The sequence below is a fragment of the Vombatus ursinus genome, unplaced genomic scaffold (genome assembly GCF_900497805.2).
Source record: "Vombatus ursinus unplaced genomic scaffold, bare-nosed wombat genome assembly UNPS02014848.1, whole genome shotgun sequence".
Classification (NCBI taxonomy): domain Eukaryota; kingdom Metazoa; phylum Chordata; class Mammalia; order Diprotodontia; family Vombatidae; genus Vombatus; species Vombatus ursinus.
The window spans coordinates 7,052,302-7,071,699 of NW_020954626.1; the positions used below are offsets into that span (position 1 = coordinate 7,052,302).

General features: G+C 35.8%; 1 protein-coding gene across 1 annotated transcript in view; it reads right to left on the reverse strand.

The window, feature by feature from the left end:
• PRTG (protogenin) overlaps window positions 1-19,398 on the reverse strand; it is a 140,517-nt gene that overhangs the window by 7,375 nt on the left and 113,744 nt on the right. Inside the window, exons 12-16 of the mRNA XM_027840863.1 lie at window positions 17,488-17,583; window positions 16,713-16,899; window positions 15,525-15,652; window positions 13,573-13,743; window positions 613-795 (exon numbers count right to left, since the gene is read on the reverse strand). Coding sequence (XP_027696664.1) covers window positions 613-795; window positions 13,573-13,743; window positions 15,525-15,652; window positions 16,713-16,899; window positions 17,488-17,583 — 765 coding nt within the window. The remainder of the gene's footprint in view (window positions 1-612; window positions 796-13,572; window positions 13,744-15,524; window positions 15,653-16,712; window positions 16,900-17,487; window positions 17,584-19,398) is intronic.

Here is a 19,398-nt window from a genome sequence, read left to right on the forward strand (position 1 = left end):
ATACACAGATGTGTCCAATTAATAGCTCACATGGAAGAGGAATCCATCTCCTCTTTTTCATAAATAACAGACAACTTTGTGGGAGATGTACAACAAAGGCAAAAAACTTTGTGGAATATAAGGCTTTTCTCAATAGAGGTGCGAGATTCATGCTACTAAGTACACACTGTATGGGTGGAAGCATTGGGTGGTAGGTTCTCAGGGTGGCAATAATGTAAGAGAGAAGTGGTTTCCCCATCCAGATCATTGTTATACCACTCTGCTGATTATGGCTTTTGTTACAGATTTGCTCCCTTGGTAGTTGGTACAACCAGTTTCTGTACAAGATGTTAAGTCACTGTTAACTCTGCCAAAGGACTAAAGAGTAGAACTGGAGAATTAGAGGCAAAGTAGATCCAACTGCAGATCCAGACAGTTTCAGGGAGGTGCAAAGGGAAAACCAGAAGAAAGTATGAGAAGCGAGGTAGGTGACCTTTGGTGGAGGCTTTAGAAGTAAAGAGTAACAAGTACTGAGATAGCTAGGAACCTATTAGAGTGATTAAAGAAGGAAGGATAAGACTAAAGAGACTTTTCCCCCCAAGGCTTGAGAAAAAATACAGCATTTCTACAGACCTTTGGCATCAGCAGAATCTAAACGTTTCGGCCTTTGATTCGATTCAGAGGTTTCCTTTGGAAGAACTGCGAGCTCTACTGAATTGGAGAAGGGTCCCTCTCCCACTTCGTTGGATGCTGCTATCTTGACAATGTAGACGTTTCCCGCCACCAGATTTTCCAGCAAAGCCATGGTTATTGCTCCTACAAATACATAAATTCCTGGTTAGCACAAGAGAACAAACTCTCTCGACAACATCTCCCATTTATTTAAGACTTTACAATTTACAAAGCACTTTTCATACATCTCATTTGATCCTTATAACAACTTTATGAGATAGGTAGTTCGAGTATTACTATTTCTATTTTATAGGTGAGTAAAACTGAAAGCCTTAGCAACTGATTTCTCTGAAGTCACATAGCTAGTTAAGTGGCAGACCTGGGATTCAAAGAGATTTTAAGATTACAACCCAGTACAACCTCCCCAATACTGTTCTTTAAATGCAATTTTTAAAAAGTCAATCAATAAGTATTAATTAATCACCTACTATGTGCCAGGAATTGTGATAGACTTTAGCAGATACAAATGCAATGAAATAATTTCTACTCACAAGGAACTTAGAGTCTAATGAGGGTAAGGGAATGAGCACAACAAGTACATATATAAAATATGCAAAATAAACATAAAGGAAATAAACAAATTCAAATAAATACAAAGTAGTGAAATATAAAGTAATTTGTAAGAAAAGGAGCTCTAGCAGTTGTGGAAGGTCAGAAAAGACTTCCTGGAGAAGGTGGTATTTGTGCTGAGCCTTGAAGGAATACGGGGATTGTTTGAAGTAGAGATGAGAAGGGAGTGTATTTAAGCAACGGTGGATGGACAGTACAAAGACATGGAGGAAGGAAATGGAGCAACTTATGTGAGAAACAGAGAGAAAGCCCTCCTGGCTAGATTGCAGATTGCAGGAAAAGAGGCAATACCCAAAGATTATTTGCCCAGGCTGTGAAGGGCCTTAAAAGCTAACCAACAAGTTTATATTTTATCCTGGAAGTAATAGGGGATCACTGGAGTTAAGACTGAGTAAGGGAGAGACTTGTTGTATTTGTACTGAAGAAAAACCACTTTAATGGAGAGTGGTCTAGTTGAGGGAAGAGAGATGAAGCAGGGAGACCAATTAGGTCACCACAATAATCTATGAGAGGTGACAAGGGCCTAAACTGAGATGGTAGCTGTGTGAGTAGAAAAAAGGGGTTGATTTTAACAGATGTTGTGGAGGTAGAAATTACAAGATGTGGGCGGTTGTTGCAAGAGTAATATCCTAATTCCTCCCTACCTTGCAAGTTAGTTTTTACTTAAAAGTTATTAAAACATTTCTTGATAACTGGTTGGCTCAGGGGACTAAAGGCTCAGACTGTTGACACATCTCACCACTGCCTGAGTACAAAACAGCCTTGAGGAGCTTCAGGGATGCTTTGCTACATGACTGCTGGATCATGATGGATAATAGTCAAGGAAGCTTTGTTCAGCTGAATTAGTGCAAAGTGTCATCAATGCTTACCCTAGTTTAATGTTCTTCTCTTGCCATGGCTAAGTAAATCTCTTTTTTGTTAAATATTCAATGACCTAAGAAGTAGTTCATTTTGTTTAAATGTTGAACCTAATCAACTAGGGGACTGGCCTGAGTTAGACCTAGCCTACAACAGTAACTAACTGGATAATTTAGGTGAGGGGCAATGAGGAGTGGAGGATAATAAGATTATGAATCCACGAGACTGGAAGAATAGTCCATAACTTAAACATAAATAGGGAAGTTTAAAACAGGGAAGGGTTATGGGGAAAAGACAGTGAGCTCACTATGTTGAATCTGAGATGACTCCAGGACATTTAGTTTGAAATGTCCAATAGGGAATTGGTAATGTGAGATTGAAAACTCGGAAAGAAAGGAAAGAATGAATACTATTTTCTTCTTAATAAATGGAGATCCAGGATTCCTACCTGTATAATGTAAACTGTGAGAAAATGAGAAATTAATATGCAACCCTCAAAATTTGATGAGCCTTGATATGAAATGTCTATTTGAAGCTCTACAATGATTTGTTGTTGTTTAGTCATTTTTCAGTTGTGTCCTATTCTTTGTGACTCCTTTTGGGGTTTTCTTGGCAAAAATACTGCAGCGGTTTCCCATTTCCTTCTCTAGCTCATTTTACAAATGAGCAAACAGAGGCAAACAGGGTTTGGTGACATGCCCAGGGTCACACAGCTAATAAGTTTCTGAGGCAGAATTTGAACTCAAGTCTTCCAGGCCTGGTACCAAGTTGCCCAATTAAAATGATAACATAGTGTTATCCTTTTTTTTTTTCAAAGAAAAAAATGAAGAACCCCAATGATGAGAATATCCAAGTGACAGAATTCTAAGCAAGAAGCTGTCCTACCTACATCTGTGGATGGACCGCACAGGGCCGCCCAGGATTTGTACTGATTCTTCAACAAGTTTACTATGACTCTGAGAAACCCTAACAACAGTTCCAGTGAGTCTATAACCAAAGACTTTACTCCAAGTTTATATCCAGTGAACTATTGCCCCCTTGTTGCTTCCATTATGGGAAGTCAGCAAGGGTCTAATCTTTTAAGCACATGGCACCACTTCAGGTCACAGGGTATGAGACAGCTGCACTAGAATGGCAATATCAGGAGCCGACTAGAGGATGTTTTGGTGATATTAGGTTTCAACTTGACCTTAAAAGCATGTGATCTACTTTAGAGTACAACTGTTAGATAAATACACAGACCCCTATATTTAGAGTTTACTTAGTCAAATAGAATAAAAAAAAAATAGATATGTCCTGACATACTACATCCAGCTGGTATAAGGAATGCTTCAAACCATTCACCTCTTTTTAAAATTCCATTTAAAATTTTTATTTTTACTTTTATTTTTAATTTGACAAATAAAGAAGCGATTAAATGGAATAACTATTGTTTTGATATTCTTTTTGTTACAAAAAACCAAACATGTTTAATTCTGAAAACGGTGGCTTAGAAAATTTCAAAATATCATTACTCTCAATTCCAAATAAGTATCATTATGAAACAGTGAAGTTATTTGACACTTAGTTCCATTTAGAGGATTATTTCCTCATTTTCATGATCAGCAAAATATGTAAAAGGGCTGTTTTTTTAATAGGCAAAAAAGAAACTACCTCAAAAACCCTAGCTCTTTCGTAAACAAATAATCCAAAAAACTGCAAAAAGTAAACAAAATAAAAGCAAAATATGAAGACTCTGGGACCAAAGCTGTCATTGTTTTCAGCACCATTATTAAAGGCAAAAGTTCATATTGCAGTATTAGAGATTCTTTCCCAATGGTGCCCTTCAGATGAGCTGAATCATTAAAGAGCCTGAGCTCTTTGGGCTGATTTACTGCACACCAGATGTGTAAAGGCTGTAACCTCTGAGCTACTTGGAGATCAGAGAAGGGGGAAAATGGTACTTCAAACTGCATAGGCAGTAATTCACCATCACATTATTGTCTAACCATTTTATTAAGTCATCATGTTAGACAACATCACAGAAACTTAATTGACAGATATTAAAATATTGGAACTCATGCAACAATTTTGCTTTTATTTTATATTAAAATTTGAACTGGTTAGGGAACATTTTAAATGTTTACATCTGAAAAAACCTAGCAGTACAAGAGGCGTGTGTGTGTGTGACTGAGAGAGAGAGAGAGAGAATCACATAGACAAACAGAAAGAAATTTACATGTCAGGCAGATTGATAAAGATAAATGACAAGCCATGTTGGTAGTAGAGTTGGAGGATGGGGTACTGGTACCAATGACAGTAATAATGACACTCGTTTGTTGTTCAGTTGTTTCATCTGTGTCCAACTCTTTGTGACCCCATTTGGAGTTTTCTTGGCAAAGATTCTAGAATGGTTTGCCATTTTCTTCTCTAGCTCATTTTACAGATGAGGAAACCGAGGCAAACAGCATTAAGTGGCTTGCCCAGAGTCACACAGTTAGTAAGTGTCTGAGGCCAGATCTGAACTCAGGAAGATGAGTCTTCTTGACTCCAGGCCTGGCACTCTATCCACTGCATCACCTAACTGCCTCAGTAATACTCATAGAACTCTAGAAAACATATTGAGCATATGTGAGAATTCAGGAAGTCAAAAGCACACAGTTGCCCCAGCCATTCACATATAAAAAAGACATGATTTAAGGGGTTCAAGAAGACTCCTTTTCTCTCCAAATAGTTATGTTACAACCCCTGTGTCTTGAAAGGAGGAGGAGAAGAGATTAAAGGAAATGGGAGCGATATGGGAGGCATTGGACAGAGGAAGTGAAATTCAGACTACTATGGTTTTTTTTAAAAGTAAATTTTATTGATGCCTTTTGTTTTATAGCCATTTTAAAATATACTCCTTTTAACCCACCAAATAAACTAAATTCTCACTTATAACAAAGAAAAGCAATAAACCAAAAACAACTGATTTAGTTGACAATGCATGCAATATTCTGCCGCTGTAGTCCACCACCACTCTATCAAGAGGAAGACTGGATGTCTCATATAGGACCATTATTGGTTTTTCAATTACTCAGACTGTGGCTTCCTTTTGATGTTTTTTTTTCCCATTTACACTATTAAGATTTTAGAGTATATTCTTTTGTTTTTGCTTATTTCACTCTGAATCAGTTTACAGAAATCTATACATTTCCCTAAATTCCTCATTTCTTATGCAATGATTCCATTTTATTCATATACCAGTTTGTTCAGCTATTCACTAATCAACAGATATCTATTTTGTTTCCAGTTCTTTGCTAAGAGATTCAGACTTCTTTGTCAGAAGACTGTAGGGCAGGGAGAGCAAAGCGATAGAATTAGCTTAGTCAAAGTGGGTGGTCAGATCAGGAGTTTTAGCGGTAGATCCTTGAAGAGCGCTAATGTCTGGATTGAGACAGATTAACAAGTAGAGACTGAATGGGATTGTAGGGAACAGGTGCTAGGAGTGGTACAGAAGAGTTATCAACTCCTTCTACTCTGGATACTATATACCTTAGTATTCTTACAGCCTGAGATCACATTAGCTTTCTTTGGCTATCTCAGTATATCTCTTACTTGATTAAAGTTTGCAGTCCCTTAAAATCCATAGGTTTTTCTTTTAAATATGAACTACTACATAGGCACATCTGTCCCAATTTGTATTTGGTACAGTTAACGCTTCAAACCTAAATCCAACACTTTATATTTATTCCTAGTAAATATTATCTTTTTTTTAAAACATATTTTCACATTAGTGATATTGTAAGTAAAAATTAGAACCAATAGGAAGAACCATCAGAAAGAGGAAGCAAAACTCAACAGAAGAGAAAAAAAAATAGCAATTCAACTTCCATAGTTCTTTCTTTGGATGTGGATAGCATTTTCCATCACAAGGCCTTTGGAGATGTCTTAGATCCTTGTATTGCCAGGAAGGGTTAAATTTATCAATATTAGTCATCACACAATGTGGTTGTTATTGTGTACAACGTTCTCTTGGTTCTGCTCACTTCACTCAGCATCTGACCACACAAGTTTTTCCATGTTTTTCTGAAGTCAGTCTGTTCATCATTTCTTATAGCACAATAGTATTCCATTACATTCATATACCACAGCTTGCTCAGCCATTCCCCAGCTGACGGGCATCCTCTCAATTTCCAATTCTTGGCCACCACAAAAAGAGCTGCCATGAATATTTTTGTACACGTGGGTCCTTTTCCCATTTGTATGATCTCTTTGGGATATAGCCCTAGAAGTGCTATTGCTGGGTCAAAGGTTATGCACATTTTTTATAGCCCTTTGGGCATAGTTCCAAATTACTCTCCAAAATGGTTGGATCATTTCACAACTCCACCAACAATGCATTAATGTTTCAATTTCCCCACATCTTCTCCAACATTTATCATTTTCCTGTTTTGTCATCTTGGTCAATCTGAGTACCTCAGAGTTGTTTTGATTTACATTTCTCTAATCAATAGTGATTGAGAGCATTTTTTCATATGACTATAGATGGCTTTAATTTCTTCATCTGAGAACTGCCTGTCCATATCCTTTTACCATTTATCAATTGGGGAATGACTTGTATCCTTATAAATTTGACTTAATTCTCAATATATTTTAGAAATGAGGCCCTTATCAGAGAGACTGGTTGTAAAAATTCTTTCCAAATTTTCTACCTTCCTTCTAATTTTAGTTGCATTGGCTTTGTTTGTGCAAAAACTTTTCAATCTAATGTAATCAAAGTTATCCATTTTGCTTTTTATCTCCTGTTTGGTCATGAATTCTTCTGTTCTCCATAGATCTGACAGGTAGACTATTCCTTGCTCTCCCAGTTTGCTTACAGTATCAGCCTTTATATCTAAATCCTAAACCCATTTTGACTTTATTTTGGTTTATGGTATGAGATTTTGATCAATGCCTAGTGTCTGCCATACTCTTCTCCAGTTTTCCAAGCAGTTTTTTTCAAAGAGTGGGTTCTTATCCCAGAAGCTGGGGTCTTTGGGTTTATCAAATAATAGATTACTATAGTCATTGACTACTGTGTCTTGCATACTTAATCTATTCCAATGATCCACCACTCTATTTCTTAGCCAGTACCAAGCAGTTTTGATGATTGCTGCTTTACAATACAATTTAAGATCTGGAATGGCTAGGCCACCTTCCCCTGCATTTCTCTTCATTAGTTCCCTTGATATTCTGGACCTTTCGTTCTTCCAAATGAATCTTGTTATTATTTTTTCTAACTGTATAAAATAATCTTTTGGTAGTTTGGTTGGTATGGCACTGAATAAGTAAATTAGCTTAGGTAGAATTGTCACTTCTATTATATTAGCTCGGCCTACCCATGAGCAACTGATGTTTTTCTAATTATTTAGATTTGATTTTATTTGCGTGAAAAGTGTTTTGTAATTGTGTTCATAGAGTTCCTGGGTTTGTTTCAGAAGGTAGACTCCTAAATATTTTATAATGTCTACAGTAAGTTTAAATGGAATTTCCCTTTCTATCTCTTGCTGTTGGGCTTTGTTGGTAATATATGGAAATGCCAATGATTTATGTGGATTTATTTTATAGCCTGCAACTTTGCTAAAGTTGTTTATTATTTCAAGTTGTTTTTTACTTGATTCTCTAAGTATATCATTGTGTCATCTGCAAAAAGTGATAGCTTTTTTTCTTCTTTGCCTATTCTAATACCTTCAATTTCTTTTTCTTCTCTTATTGCTAAAGCTAACGTTTCCAGTACGATATTAAATAACAGTGGGGATAACGGACATTCTTGTTTCACCCCCAATGTTACTGGAAATGCTTCTAGCTTGTGCCCATTACGTATTATGCTTGCTGAAGGTTTTAGATAGATGCTATTTATTATTTTAAGGAAGACTCTATTTATACCTATGCTTTCTAGTGTTTTTGATAGGAATGGGTGTTGTATTTTGTCAAAAGCTTTTTCTGCATCTATTGAGATGATCTTGTGGTTTCTGTTATAGTAAGTATTATCTTACTAGCTTATGTCTATTGTTGCAGACAGGTACAGACTTTCTTGCATCTAGAATTTGAAGGATAAATTTTTTTTATTATTCCCATTTAAATTGTTTTATATTCTTTGGTTCTAATCTTCAAGGGAGAGATAAAGATTTTTTTCTCCTTCAAAGAATAGAGTCCTCTTTACCTGTGAGTGGCTCTCAGTGTTTCTTCCCTACCCCATATATCAGAGGTCTCAATTAGAGAAAAAGCTGCACATCTCTAACACAAAAGATTTATAAACATAAGGATTCTCCACTTTTTAGGTGAACTCATCCTTGGAAATAGCATGGAACAATAAAATGATCAATAACAGATCATTTTGATCTCATGCACTGTTAACATTAGAATGACCTATTCAGGGGATGCCCATCAGTTGGACAGTGGCTAAACAAGTTATGGTATATGAATGTTATGGAATACTATTGTTCTATAAGAAAAGATGAGCAGGCAGATTTCAAAAAACCTGGAAAAACATACATGAACTGATGCTAAGTGAAGAGAGAAGAACCAGGAGAACACTGTAAGCAGTAACACCAAGATTGTATGATGATCAACTGTGAATGATTTAGCTATTGTCAGCAATACAATAATCCAAGACAATTCCAAAGGACTCGGGATAAAAAAATGCTATCCACCTCCAGAGGAAGAACTGATAAGAGTCTGAATGCAGATAGAAGCATATTATTTTTCATTTTCTTTATTTTTCATGGTGGTTTTTTTGTCTGTGTTTTCTTTCACAACATGACTAATATGGAAATGTTTTGCATGACTGCACATGTATAACCTATATCAGACTGCTTACTGAATGAGAGGGGGAAGGGAGACAGGAAGAGAGAGAATTTGGAACTCAAAATTTTAAACAATTAAAGTTAAAAATTATTTTTACATGTAATTGGGAAAAATAAAATGTTCTAAATTTTAAAAAAAATGACCTTCAGGTCAAATGGAATGAAGTTACCTTTCTCCACTAGATGGAGTCCTAACATTTCTTGAAAAAGAAATCACCATAAATTTGAGGCCAAGCAAAATGTATCCTTTTAAAAATTCTAGATAGAAAGTGACAAAGAACCCAAAAAAACATCTTGCCCTCACACTTATAATTCTTCGTTTTTTATAAAAACAACACTCTTTGGTCATAGCTCAAATGCCATGAAGCAAACTGGGCTTGCCCAGGGCAGATATAAAGACCCAAAATCAGCTCACTCCACAAACCAGTAAAATATTGCTCAGGCAACCATTCTTATAAACAAGACTTCATATATGGAATGTTTTTGAACCCACAGCAAGTAATCCTGACTCAGGTTTTGTATACTGGGTTGTAGTGTGATAAAACAATGTTCTCATAACAATTTTGTAGGAGAACCAATGTAAAAGGCACATATAGTTTCTTTACCTGTGAGTGGCTCTTCAGTGTTTCTTCCCTACCCCATATATCAGAGGTCTCAATTAGAGAAAAAGCTGCGTATCTCTAACACAAAAGATCTATAAACAGAAGGATTCTCCACTTTTTAGGTGAATTCATCCTTGGAAATAGCATGGAACAATAAAATGATCAATAAGAGATCATTTTGATTAGGAAGGATTCGTGTTGTGATAAAGGTAAGTACTGAAGTATCTATCAATCCTGATATCAGCAGATATACAAGTAGCTACACTCAATATTATCTATTCTGTCATAAAATACTAAATTTAGGCTCTTATGAACTTAGATCAGATGACTTCTTTAGATGTCATTATTAGTTTCCCAGGAAATTAAAACACTAGAAAAGGGAAGAGGAAGGGAATAAACATTTATATTGCACTTACCACGTACCAGGCATCATGCTAAGAAACTTTTACAAAAATTATCTCATTTGATACAACCTGGCTAGGTAGGCACTGTTATTATCCCCATTCTGCAATTGAGGACACTGAGGTAATCAGAGGTTAAGTGACTTGACTGAGGTCAATTAGCTAGTAAGTATCTGAGGCTAGATTTGAACTCAGGTCTTCTTGATTCCTGGCCCAGCATTCTATCTACTGTACCATTTCTAGTATCATAATACCTCAAAATCACCATTGAATTTTCTATCCCTAAAAATCATCTTAGATCTGTTAAGGGGTTCTCTAATATCCTGAAATAGCTTGTTTGATAATAAACCAACAGACTGACTTTTCCGTAGCGGTCTTATCTTCAGCTGATTTTAGGCAATATATTTGTTGCTTCCAAAATTATTCCTGTTTGAATATTCAAAAGCCAAGACTGTTTCCTTTGTAGATATCATCTGAATCTTGAGGTTACAGTAATTGGGCTTATTAATAAGTATGAGTACTTAAGAATTTTGATCCTTTAGACAACCCAATTAATACTAAGTCTTAATTCTTTAGAGAAAATTAGTGCAAAAGATTTTTAAGTACTTGGGGATGGCTTAATGGATAGAGTGCTAAAGACCCTGATTGTCTCTAATATTTACTAGTTGGGCGGCCTCTAGTGAGTTACTTCCTCTCTCTGGGCCTGTTTCCTTATATGCAAAATGGGTTTATTATAATAATACTTGAGGTACCCATCTCATAGATTGGTTGTACAGCTGAAAAGAAAGAATGCATATAAAGTGTTCTGCAAACTTTCAAGCACTGCATGTCAGTTACTATTTTCAGAATACTCAGGCAGCAAGTATTTATTAGGGTTATCAATATGAATTCATGAAAAGTCTAAGTTAGAGATTGTTTCTAAAGAAATGAAATTTTATTAGTTTCAAGTATAAAAATAACTTATTAGGTAAGCTAAAAAAAAAAGGCAGCAAGATATGATGGAATAAGCTCTAAATTAGGAATTGGGAGACCTGAATTCTAGTCCCACCTTTATTAATAACCAGCTGTGCAACTGTGGGCAAATCACTTAAATGCTCTGGGGTTTCTTCTAGATCTAAAATTCTATGATAAAGTGTTTGCCTAATTAGAGTCTCTGCTTTAATGAATAAATATGAATGGATAAATATTAAAGGATTAGCTTAAGCTGCTACTGCAGACAGGAAATAGCTGTTTTTTTCCCTGACCTAGTCTTTCACTAATAGGCTATCTATTCCCTTATTATGTCTCCTCTTGCCTGGTCATTATATCTCTTCTCAGCCCCTTTTCTAGAATTCTCTATACTTGGCATAGTCCTAGCTAGAAACTTCTGGTTTCTTAGCTAATTGAAACCTCCCTGCCTGTGACCTTGGGGCTAGAAACCAATAAGACAACTGGGATGGGCACCCCCTCTTCCTTATATCTGATGTTGAAGATGTAATTATCCTAAGCTGACTCCAGAGCTACCATGAGCTATGGATCCCATGGTCCTAGAATACTGTAACTTCCTCTTTCTGACATGACCTAAAGAACACTGTGGTGGAAACTCAGTGGTGACATTCCTTCCTTATTCCTTGAAAGGCCTTGGGAGGGAAGGAAGTAGCAAAACAATAGCAAGAAAGGAGGAAGGTGAGAGAGAGAATGTGTGAAAAGGAAAGGGAGGAGGAAAGGAGAGAAAGATCCACGTGCCTGGGGGTGTCAGAAGAATATTGGTGGACTACTGGGCAGCTAGATGGTACAACGGATAGAATGGTGGGCCGGGAGTCAGGAAGACCCAATCTCAAATCTAGCTTAGACACTTACTAGCTGTGTGACCCTGGGGAAGTCACTAAGTTCTCCTTGCCTCAGTTTCCTCATCTGTAAAATGAGGGTAATAATTGCACCTGCATCCCAGGGTTGTTGCGAGGATAAACTGAGACAATATTTGTAAAGCACTTTGCAAACCTTTAAGTGCTATATAAATGCTAGCTGCTATTATTATTATTCTTACCTAGTTTGGAAATGTGAGCCCTGGTCCCATTGTTGGGGACTACCCTAACTACCTTAGTCTGAAAGTGTCTGTCCTGGTCCCAGTGTAAGGAGTGGTCAGGGGACTATCTAGGACTCTTCCATGTATGATCTAGTGACCATGCCACCTATATGCTTAAGAAACTTCAGTGGCCACCTACAGCCTTTAGGGCAAAATACAAGCTCCCCTGTACAGTATTTAAAGTTGTCCATAATCTGACTCTTTTCAAGTAGTTCATGAACCATATTCCTGCTACGCTCTTGACATGCCAGCCACACCAGCCTATATTCCCTATGCGATGACTTACCTCCCATCTCTATGCCCTGGCATAAACTGTCCTCTATCCCTGAAATATAATCTTTTTTTTTTTTTTTTTTTAACTGTGCCGCTTGGGAATTGCAGGTCTTTTCAAGGCTCAGTTTAAGCCATACTTCCTATTAAAAGGCCTTCCCAAAAATCCCTGAGGTTGTCAGTGCTCCACATCCTAATCACTTGACGTTTATTATGTATGTATCTCACAAGTAAGGTGTATTCCCTTAATTGAATAGAGAGGCAGCTATGGTTCAGTGGACAAAAGGGTGGGCTGGGAGTCAGAAAGATCTGAACTCAAATCCAGCCTCAGACACTTACTGTGTGACCCTGGCCTAGTCACTTAACCTCTGTTTGCCTGAATATACTGAAGAAGGAAATGGAAAACCACCCCAGTATCTTTGCAAATTGAATAGAAGCTACTTGCGAATAGAGATCATCTCGATTTTCTATCTGTATGCTAACTACCTAACACATTATCTGGCTAGCACATAGTAAGCACTTAAGAAATTCTGATTGATTGATTCTCTTATTGTCTACTGCCTTTTGCTTCCTTGGATTTTTTTTGTTGTAACACATGCCCTTCCCTTAAACATACTCATCAAAGGGCCCATTGCTTTCAGCACTGACTGGCTTATCTGGTAAACCTAAGCCCTTACCATCTAGCAATGGACCCTGAAGGTTATCCTCTGCTTACATTAAAATTACATGGACTTTTTATAATACGTGTGTATAGGCTCTTCTGAAATTTATTCTCTTAAGTATGAAATCTTAATTATACTATCAATTTGCTCATGAAGTTTTTTTTTTCCCACAGTGCAAAGCCTCTATATACCTGAATAAGTTAGATACAAGTTAATGCTGCTTTGTTGTTTATGTACAACGATATATAGAAGCCAGGCATCTACAAAAAAGAGCTGTTAGGAATTGCCCAAATGCAGAGAAAATGTAAATTCAAAATTTATAAAGAATCATTAATATAGTTTTGAAAATTGAATCAAAAACAAATCTTCAGGGGCAGCTAGGTGGTGCAGTGGATAGAGCACTGGCCCTGAAGTCAGCAGGAAAATCCAGCCTCAGACCAAACACTTGACACACTAGCTGTGTGACCCTGGGCAAGTCACAACCCAATTGCCTAAAAATTAAAAATAAATAAAAAATAAAATAAAAACAAATCTTCAGAACATCAATCATTTTGGCAAAATAGATAATCTTATCATAGATTAACTGTTAACTTTTTCCCAATTCTTGCCAATTATGATCATATTTACCTTCTCGGTATAGAACTTGCCACTCTCCAGCAATCCACGCTTTCCTAGAAGCATATAGGATAGTGTAACGAGTCACAACTGTTTCAGGACCATCAGGGGGTTTCCAAGAAACTAAAGCAGTGTCATCCTCTATCAAAGTCACCTTCACTCCAACTGGTGGGCTTGTTGGCGCTATGTACACACAAAAATTTACAATATTACTAGGGGAAAATGGTTCACTGGTATTTAAGTTACTTTAGCTGATATACTTAGGAGAAAAATTAAGCATCTGGAAATCATTATCAAAGGCTCAAAATAAAACCTTAAGAAGACTATTGGGTAAATTTCATTTCACACACATCTTTTTAAGACCTAAACCAAAGTACAAAATTTTTGAATAGAAGAGGCTGGCTGGCTCATTCGATGCATAATCTTCTCAACACTGGCATAGAGTTCAAGAGGGAATAACAAAGGACAAAGGAAAAAAACTCAGAAAAAATTCTAGCATTACAAACCTGCAAAAATCAGCAAAGGGGCAGGAAGCAGTATGGCATGTGGGATGGAGAGATGGGTTCAATGAGGGCAATCTGGTGCTTCTGACACATACTGGTTGTGTGACCCTGGGCAAGTTATTTATCTTAAGGAACTCCTCAAATTTAAGAAAGTTTAAAAAAGTTAAAGAGAGAATTACATGAATTGTTCTATCAGAAGGGGTTGCTAAAGATGTTTTTGCTGTTTGCTTACTGAAAGGGCAACTATATAGTATGACAATGGAGCCTTTGTTCTCATTACAGCACTAGCTGTAAAGATTATATTCAAATGCACTACAAGCATCTATTATTCCATTTGGTATTGCTATACCTGCAGTCTGCTTATGGACCCTATTTTATAAAAATGTGCCAATCTAAAATAAAAAAGCAGCTGAAGAAAATATAAGTTATTTCTCATTAATTAATAACTAGCTTTGAGCGCAGTTATAGAGTATTAGGTAAACACATATGTAATATATATATATATATGTGCTTTTGTGTTAACTTGCAATTACCTAAGACATGATCAGTAAATGAATTAAGTGCTCCTATGTTGATACTTCTGGTTTAATTTACCAGATCACAAATTTCTATAGACTGTTGGCTTATGAAAATGGTGTATATTGGACCTTACAAAATGATACACTGATTGTTTATTCTGCTCTGAAAGCTAATTATTTTTGTGTTTTTTAAAGTGCCCCTTAATATTTTACATGATCATATAATTTAATAAATTAAGCCTTTTTCTAAGATGAATAATATATTTGCTCATGTTAGTCTAGCAAGTACAAAAAGAAATAGCCTCTGAGACCAAAATACTTCATCATACTCTAGGGGAAGTTTGAATAGAGGGGCATCAGTTCTACTATAAATTGGTATTTTAAATCAATATTGAGGCATCAAGTTTTAATTGACCACAGTTATTATGAGTTAACAGTATGACAGGGCTACTTAAAAGTGCACAGAACTCTATGATTGCATTATTACAATATGTACATATAATATTGATGTACTAATATAATAAATAAAATGTTTAAAAATCACAGTAAGCTATATAATTCTACTGTACTCTGTGGTGCTTACACCACATGAGTTTTATATTTTAAGAGAGACTCTAATAAAAATGAGTTCAGTTTGATATTTCAGATGTTCCAACATTATCCATATAAACTTATTTTTTTCCTTTTGTGGTAGGAGGAGTAGATAAAAGAAAAGTCATTTCTAACAATTATTGTGTGATACAGACATGAACTCTGAGTATAAACTACAATCTCATAGAGCATTTGGGGGAGAAATGTATTACCTTTGATGTATTTCTAAAATTGTTCTATCAGTCAAAAAACAATCTGATGGGTAGCAACTACGAAAGTACCTGCCTTAAAACAGTTGCTTTCTAAATTGTCAATTTTGACAGAACATATATACAACATGATATTTCTTTACCTTCTGGAAGTGTCGAATGGTAAACTACAGGGCTCCAGGGACTGGAAAGCTGATCCACATGCAAACGAACAGCAAATTCATATTTGGTATTTGGTTCTAAGCTTTGAACCAACATATGAGTTTCTGATCTATGTTAATAAACAACAGATTTGTTAATAGTGATAGCTCATGATTCACAAAATCAGACTTTTCAACACTTCTAATCAATACAAAGGAAACATTCCTTCTATTCCTTCCCATTCATATTATCCTTATAGTGAGTGCTATTAGAATAAAATAAATCTCCATGAATGTAACAATGAACCCAGAGGTTTGTTGTCATAGAGAGGAAATCAACAATATAGTCAGTCCCCACATAAAGGGACTACTGTATCACAAACTCAGTTATACTGAGGGTCAAATCATGTTTCCCACGCACATAGGACAATGTCTCACAACAAAGAAAGCCTAAAATAAGGGGTACATCTTCTTTTCCTCACATCAATATTAAAATCTCTTTTTTGGGGCAGGGATTTCCCATTAAAGATGTTAAATTCAAAGTTAAAAGTAATCATGGTATCTTGGCTAGTAATATATAATCTAGTGTACCTAACATTGATTTACATGTTTTAAACTTGTCAAGTAATAACAACAAAAAAATCCAATAATACATTTAGTAATTTCCTGATTCTGAACACAGTTGTTTAATATATTCTTACTTCTAATTTAGCTCTTCCATTTATGGGACAAACAACAACTATCTTTAATCTATCATTCATATGAGTTGAATTATTTAGGAACATTTAAAAATAAATCATATCCTACAACTGGAGATCTTTCCTAGTCCTTTTCACTGCTAGTGCCTTCCCTCTGAGATTACTTTCCATTTGTACTGTGTGTATATGCACATATACACACATGTGCACATGCATACACACATGTATACATATATGTGTATACACACACATATTTTGATATGGTGTCTTCTCCATTAGAATGTGAGCTCCTTGAGAACAGGGACCCTGTTTTTGCCTTTTTTTGTTGGGCAGATAGCACAGTGCCTAACCCATTGTAAGCACAATACTGAATGACTAAATATGGCCAGGAGGCAGAAAACCCAAAATGAATATTAGGGACTAATTAAAGATGATAGAACAGGCATGTGCAAATGGGAAAAGAAAGAATAAACCATTAACAGAAACTACATACGTTTGGAAGTACTGAACCAAAGAAGCATTCTGAAGGCCCACAGGATTACAGCGGATGGTGTAGTTAATTATCTGTGCAGAGGTAAATGCAGGCCTCCCCCAGTGCAGGTAGATAGAAGATGAGGTATTAGTCTTAGCATACAGATGATGAGGTGGTGGTGGTGGAGGAACCATACGATCGCGAACAGCTATTTTTAAAAAAGACAATACTGTTTTGTAAGCAACAAAAATTTTAGTTAAGACTACAGCAAAGTCATAACACCACCACCTCTCAAAGATAGTTTTGTACCTTTCTTCCAAGAAGTACACAGTGATATACAGACACTATCTACATTTAAATCTCAATTACTCTTCTATTAGCCCAATAAAGAAGGAGATATCGTTACTTAGAGTGGAAAACAGAAAATATTAATAATATGTTGTTAATATAGTATATATTAAGAGGCTTGCCAAGGTCATTCAGAGAGTCAGTAAATAGTGGACCTGTGGCTAAATACTACATATTCTTTGATCTTGATAAAATTGCATAATGGTCTGCATGAGAAAATTAGTTTTAGAATTAAATACATTAGTAGGCAATCAAAAAACCATTCCTCATTGCTTTCCTTAGTTAAACTTCTATGTGATATAAGATACAAGCCAAAACAGAAATAGATCTTTAAAAAAGTTCTTTAACTATCCAAGGTTCTTAAAACTATCTCTTTTCTTTAAAAAAAAAAAGAGTATAGTCTTTACAAAAGCTTTGCAAAATTATTTCATGGAAATTTAGTACTTACAAACACATCCTGGAGTACTGACTGTTTGGTCTGCCTGATAACCATCTTCCATCTTGTTATATGCCATCAACCTCACATGATATTTCCTTCTTGGATCTACAGAGAAAAGAATAGATACAGGAGCAAATTTCAGACTTATAAAGTTATTGCAAGAGCTTTCTGAGATTTTGATTTGAAGAAATTTTTTTGACTCATAAAATTTCTTCCCCAAATGTGATATTCCTCCTCCTCCCCCTTATTTGGTAGTACATAATGACTCAACTATTTTGTCTCCTTATCTTTATTTTTGGTAAAATGAAATTGTCTGGCTAGCATTAAAAAATATTTGTTGGTCTAAATTTAAATACTTAAAAAAATCACTTCCATACACACAGAACACAAAAAGAGGAATCTCTATGAAAACATGAATCTCCATTTCAAAATGCTTCCTTTAAAAAAATACACACACACATATCTATATAATAAATCCTATTACTTTCAAATCTGTCCTGATTGTGTTTCCTTCTGAACTTCTTTCTATTCCCTTCTGTGAATATTTTAAAGTGTTTTAAAGGTTCCCTTTTTTGGTATCACTTGCTAATTCAACCCACAACCAAGGGGTAAGGGAAAACAATTTTCAAAAAAATCTTATAACAAATAAGCACAGTTAAGCAAAATGAATCCACACTGTAGCCGTGTCCAAAAATGTCAATCTCTTTTTTCAACCTCTGCCCATCAGCTTGCTCTGAGGAAGTACATAACATGCTTCATCATAGTTCCCCTGGAGATACAGTTGCTCGTTGTTCTGATCAGAGTTCAGAGTTGTTATCCTTTCTAATATTGTTGCTCTTGTATAAATTGTTCTCTTGATTTTGTTCACCTCACTGTGTTAATTCATACTATAAGGGATTCTCTGAAATTATCTCTTTTGACACTCCACATATAGTGTTCCATTACATTAACATACCATGATTTGCTCAAATACTCTACAACTGTCTAAGAGGTAATCTAAAGCACTCCTTTAGATTCTAATTCTTTTTTTTTTCTCTTCTTCCTCCCTCCTCATGCACATCTTTCAGTATTATGAAGTTTATTTTGCTTGGATTCTTTCTAGATTCACTTGGCCCTCTGTCTCTAACAGATCCAAGTGGTTTTCATTTATGATTTCTTGAAATATAGTGTCTAGGCTTTTTTTTTTAAATCATAATTTAGAGGGAAATCAAATGATTCTTAAGTTATTTCTCTTTGACCTGTTTTCTAGGTCAGGTTTTTTTTAACATCAGATCTTTTTTTTTTAAATTTAAGCTTTTGATTTTGTTCTTATTTTCTTGCTATTTCATGCAGTGACTGATATCTGTTTGGTCTATTATAGTTTTCAGGAATTCTTTTATTTGAGTACAGTTTACCATTTTCTCTTCTGAGCTACTCAACCTTGTTTCAATTCCTTCCTCAGGAGCTTTTATATAATTTATCTCTTGCTTCATTTCTTCTATGTAGCCCTTATGGAAAAAATATTTTTCTTTCTTTCGAGCCTGATTTTAGTTCTGGAGTTAGATTTGCAAAAATTTTTGATACTAAACAGTATTTTCTTTTACTCATCTCCCCAGTTTTAGTTACAGAAATTAGGAGTTTGTACCAAGGTCAAATTCTGCCTCATACTGAACTTTTGGGTGGGGTGGTTGGCCCTGCTTGGTCTCACCCCAAGGTTCTTGTGCTGAATTTCATATCCAATGGCTTGGTCCCCCTGGATACTTGAGAATCAGAGGGGTAGCTCTCCAAGGCCCTTTCTACCCTTTTAGGACATTATGTTAGGGACCTCACCTGGGGCCTGTTGAGGGGACCCCTTTCATATTTACCTTTGGCTTCTGGTTGATTTTTTGTGCAGTTCTGGGGTGGAAGATGTCACCTACCATAGTGTGTCATCAGATTTCT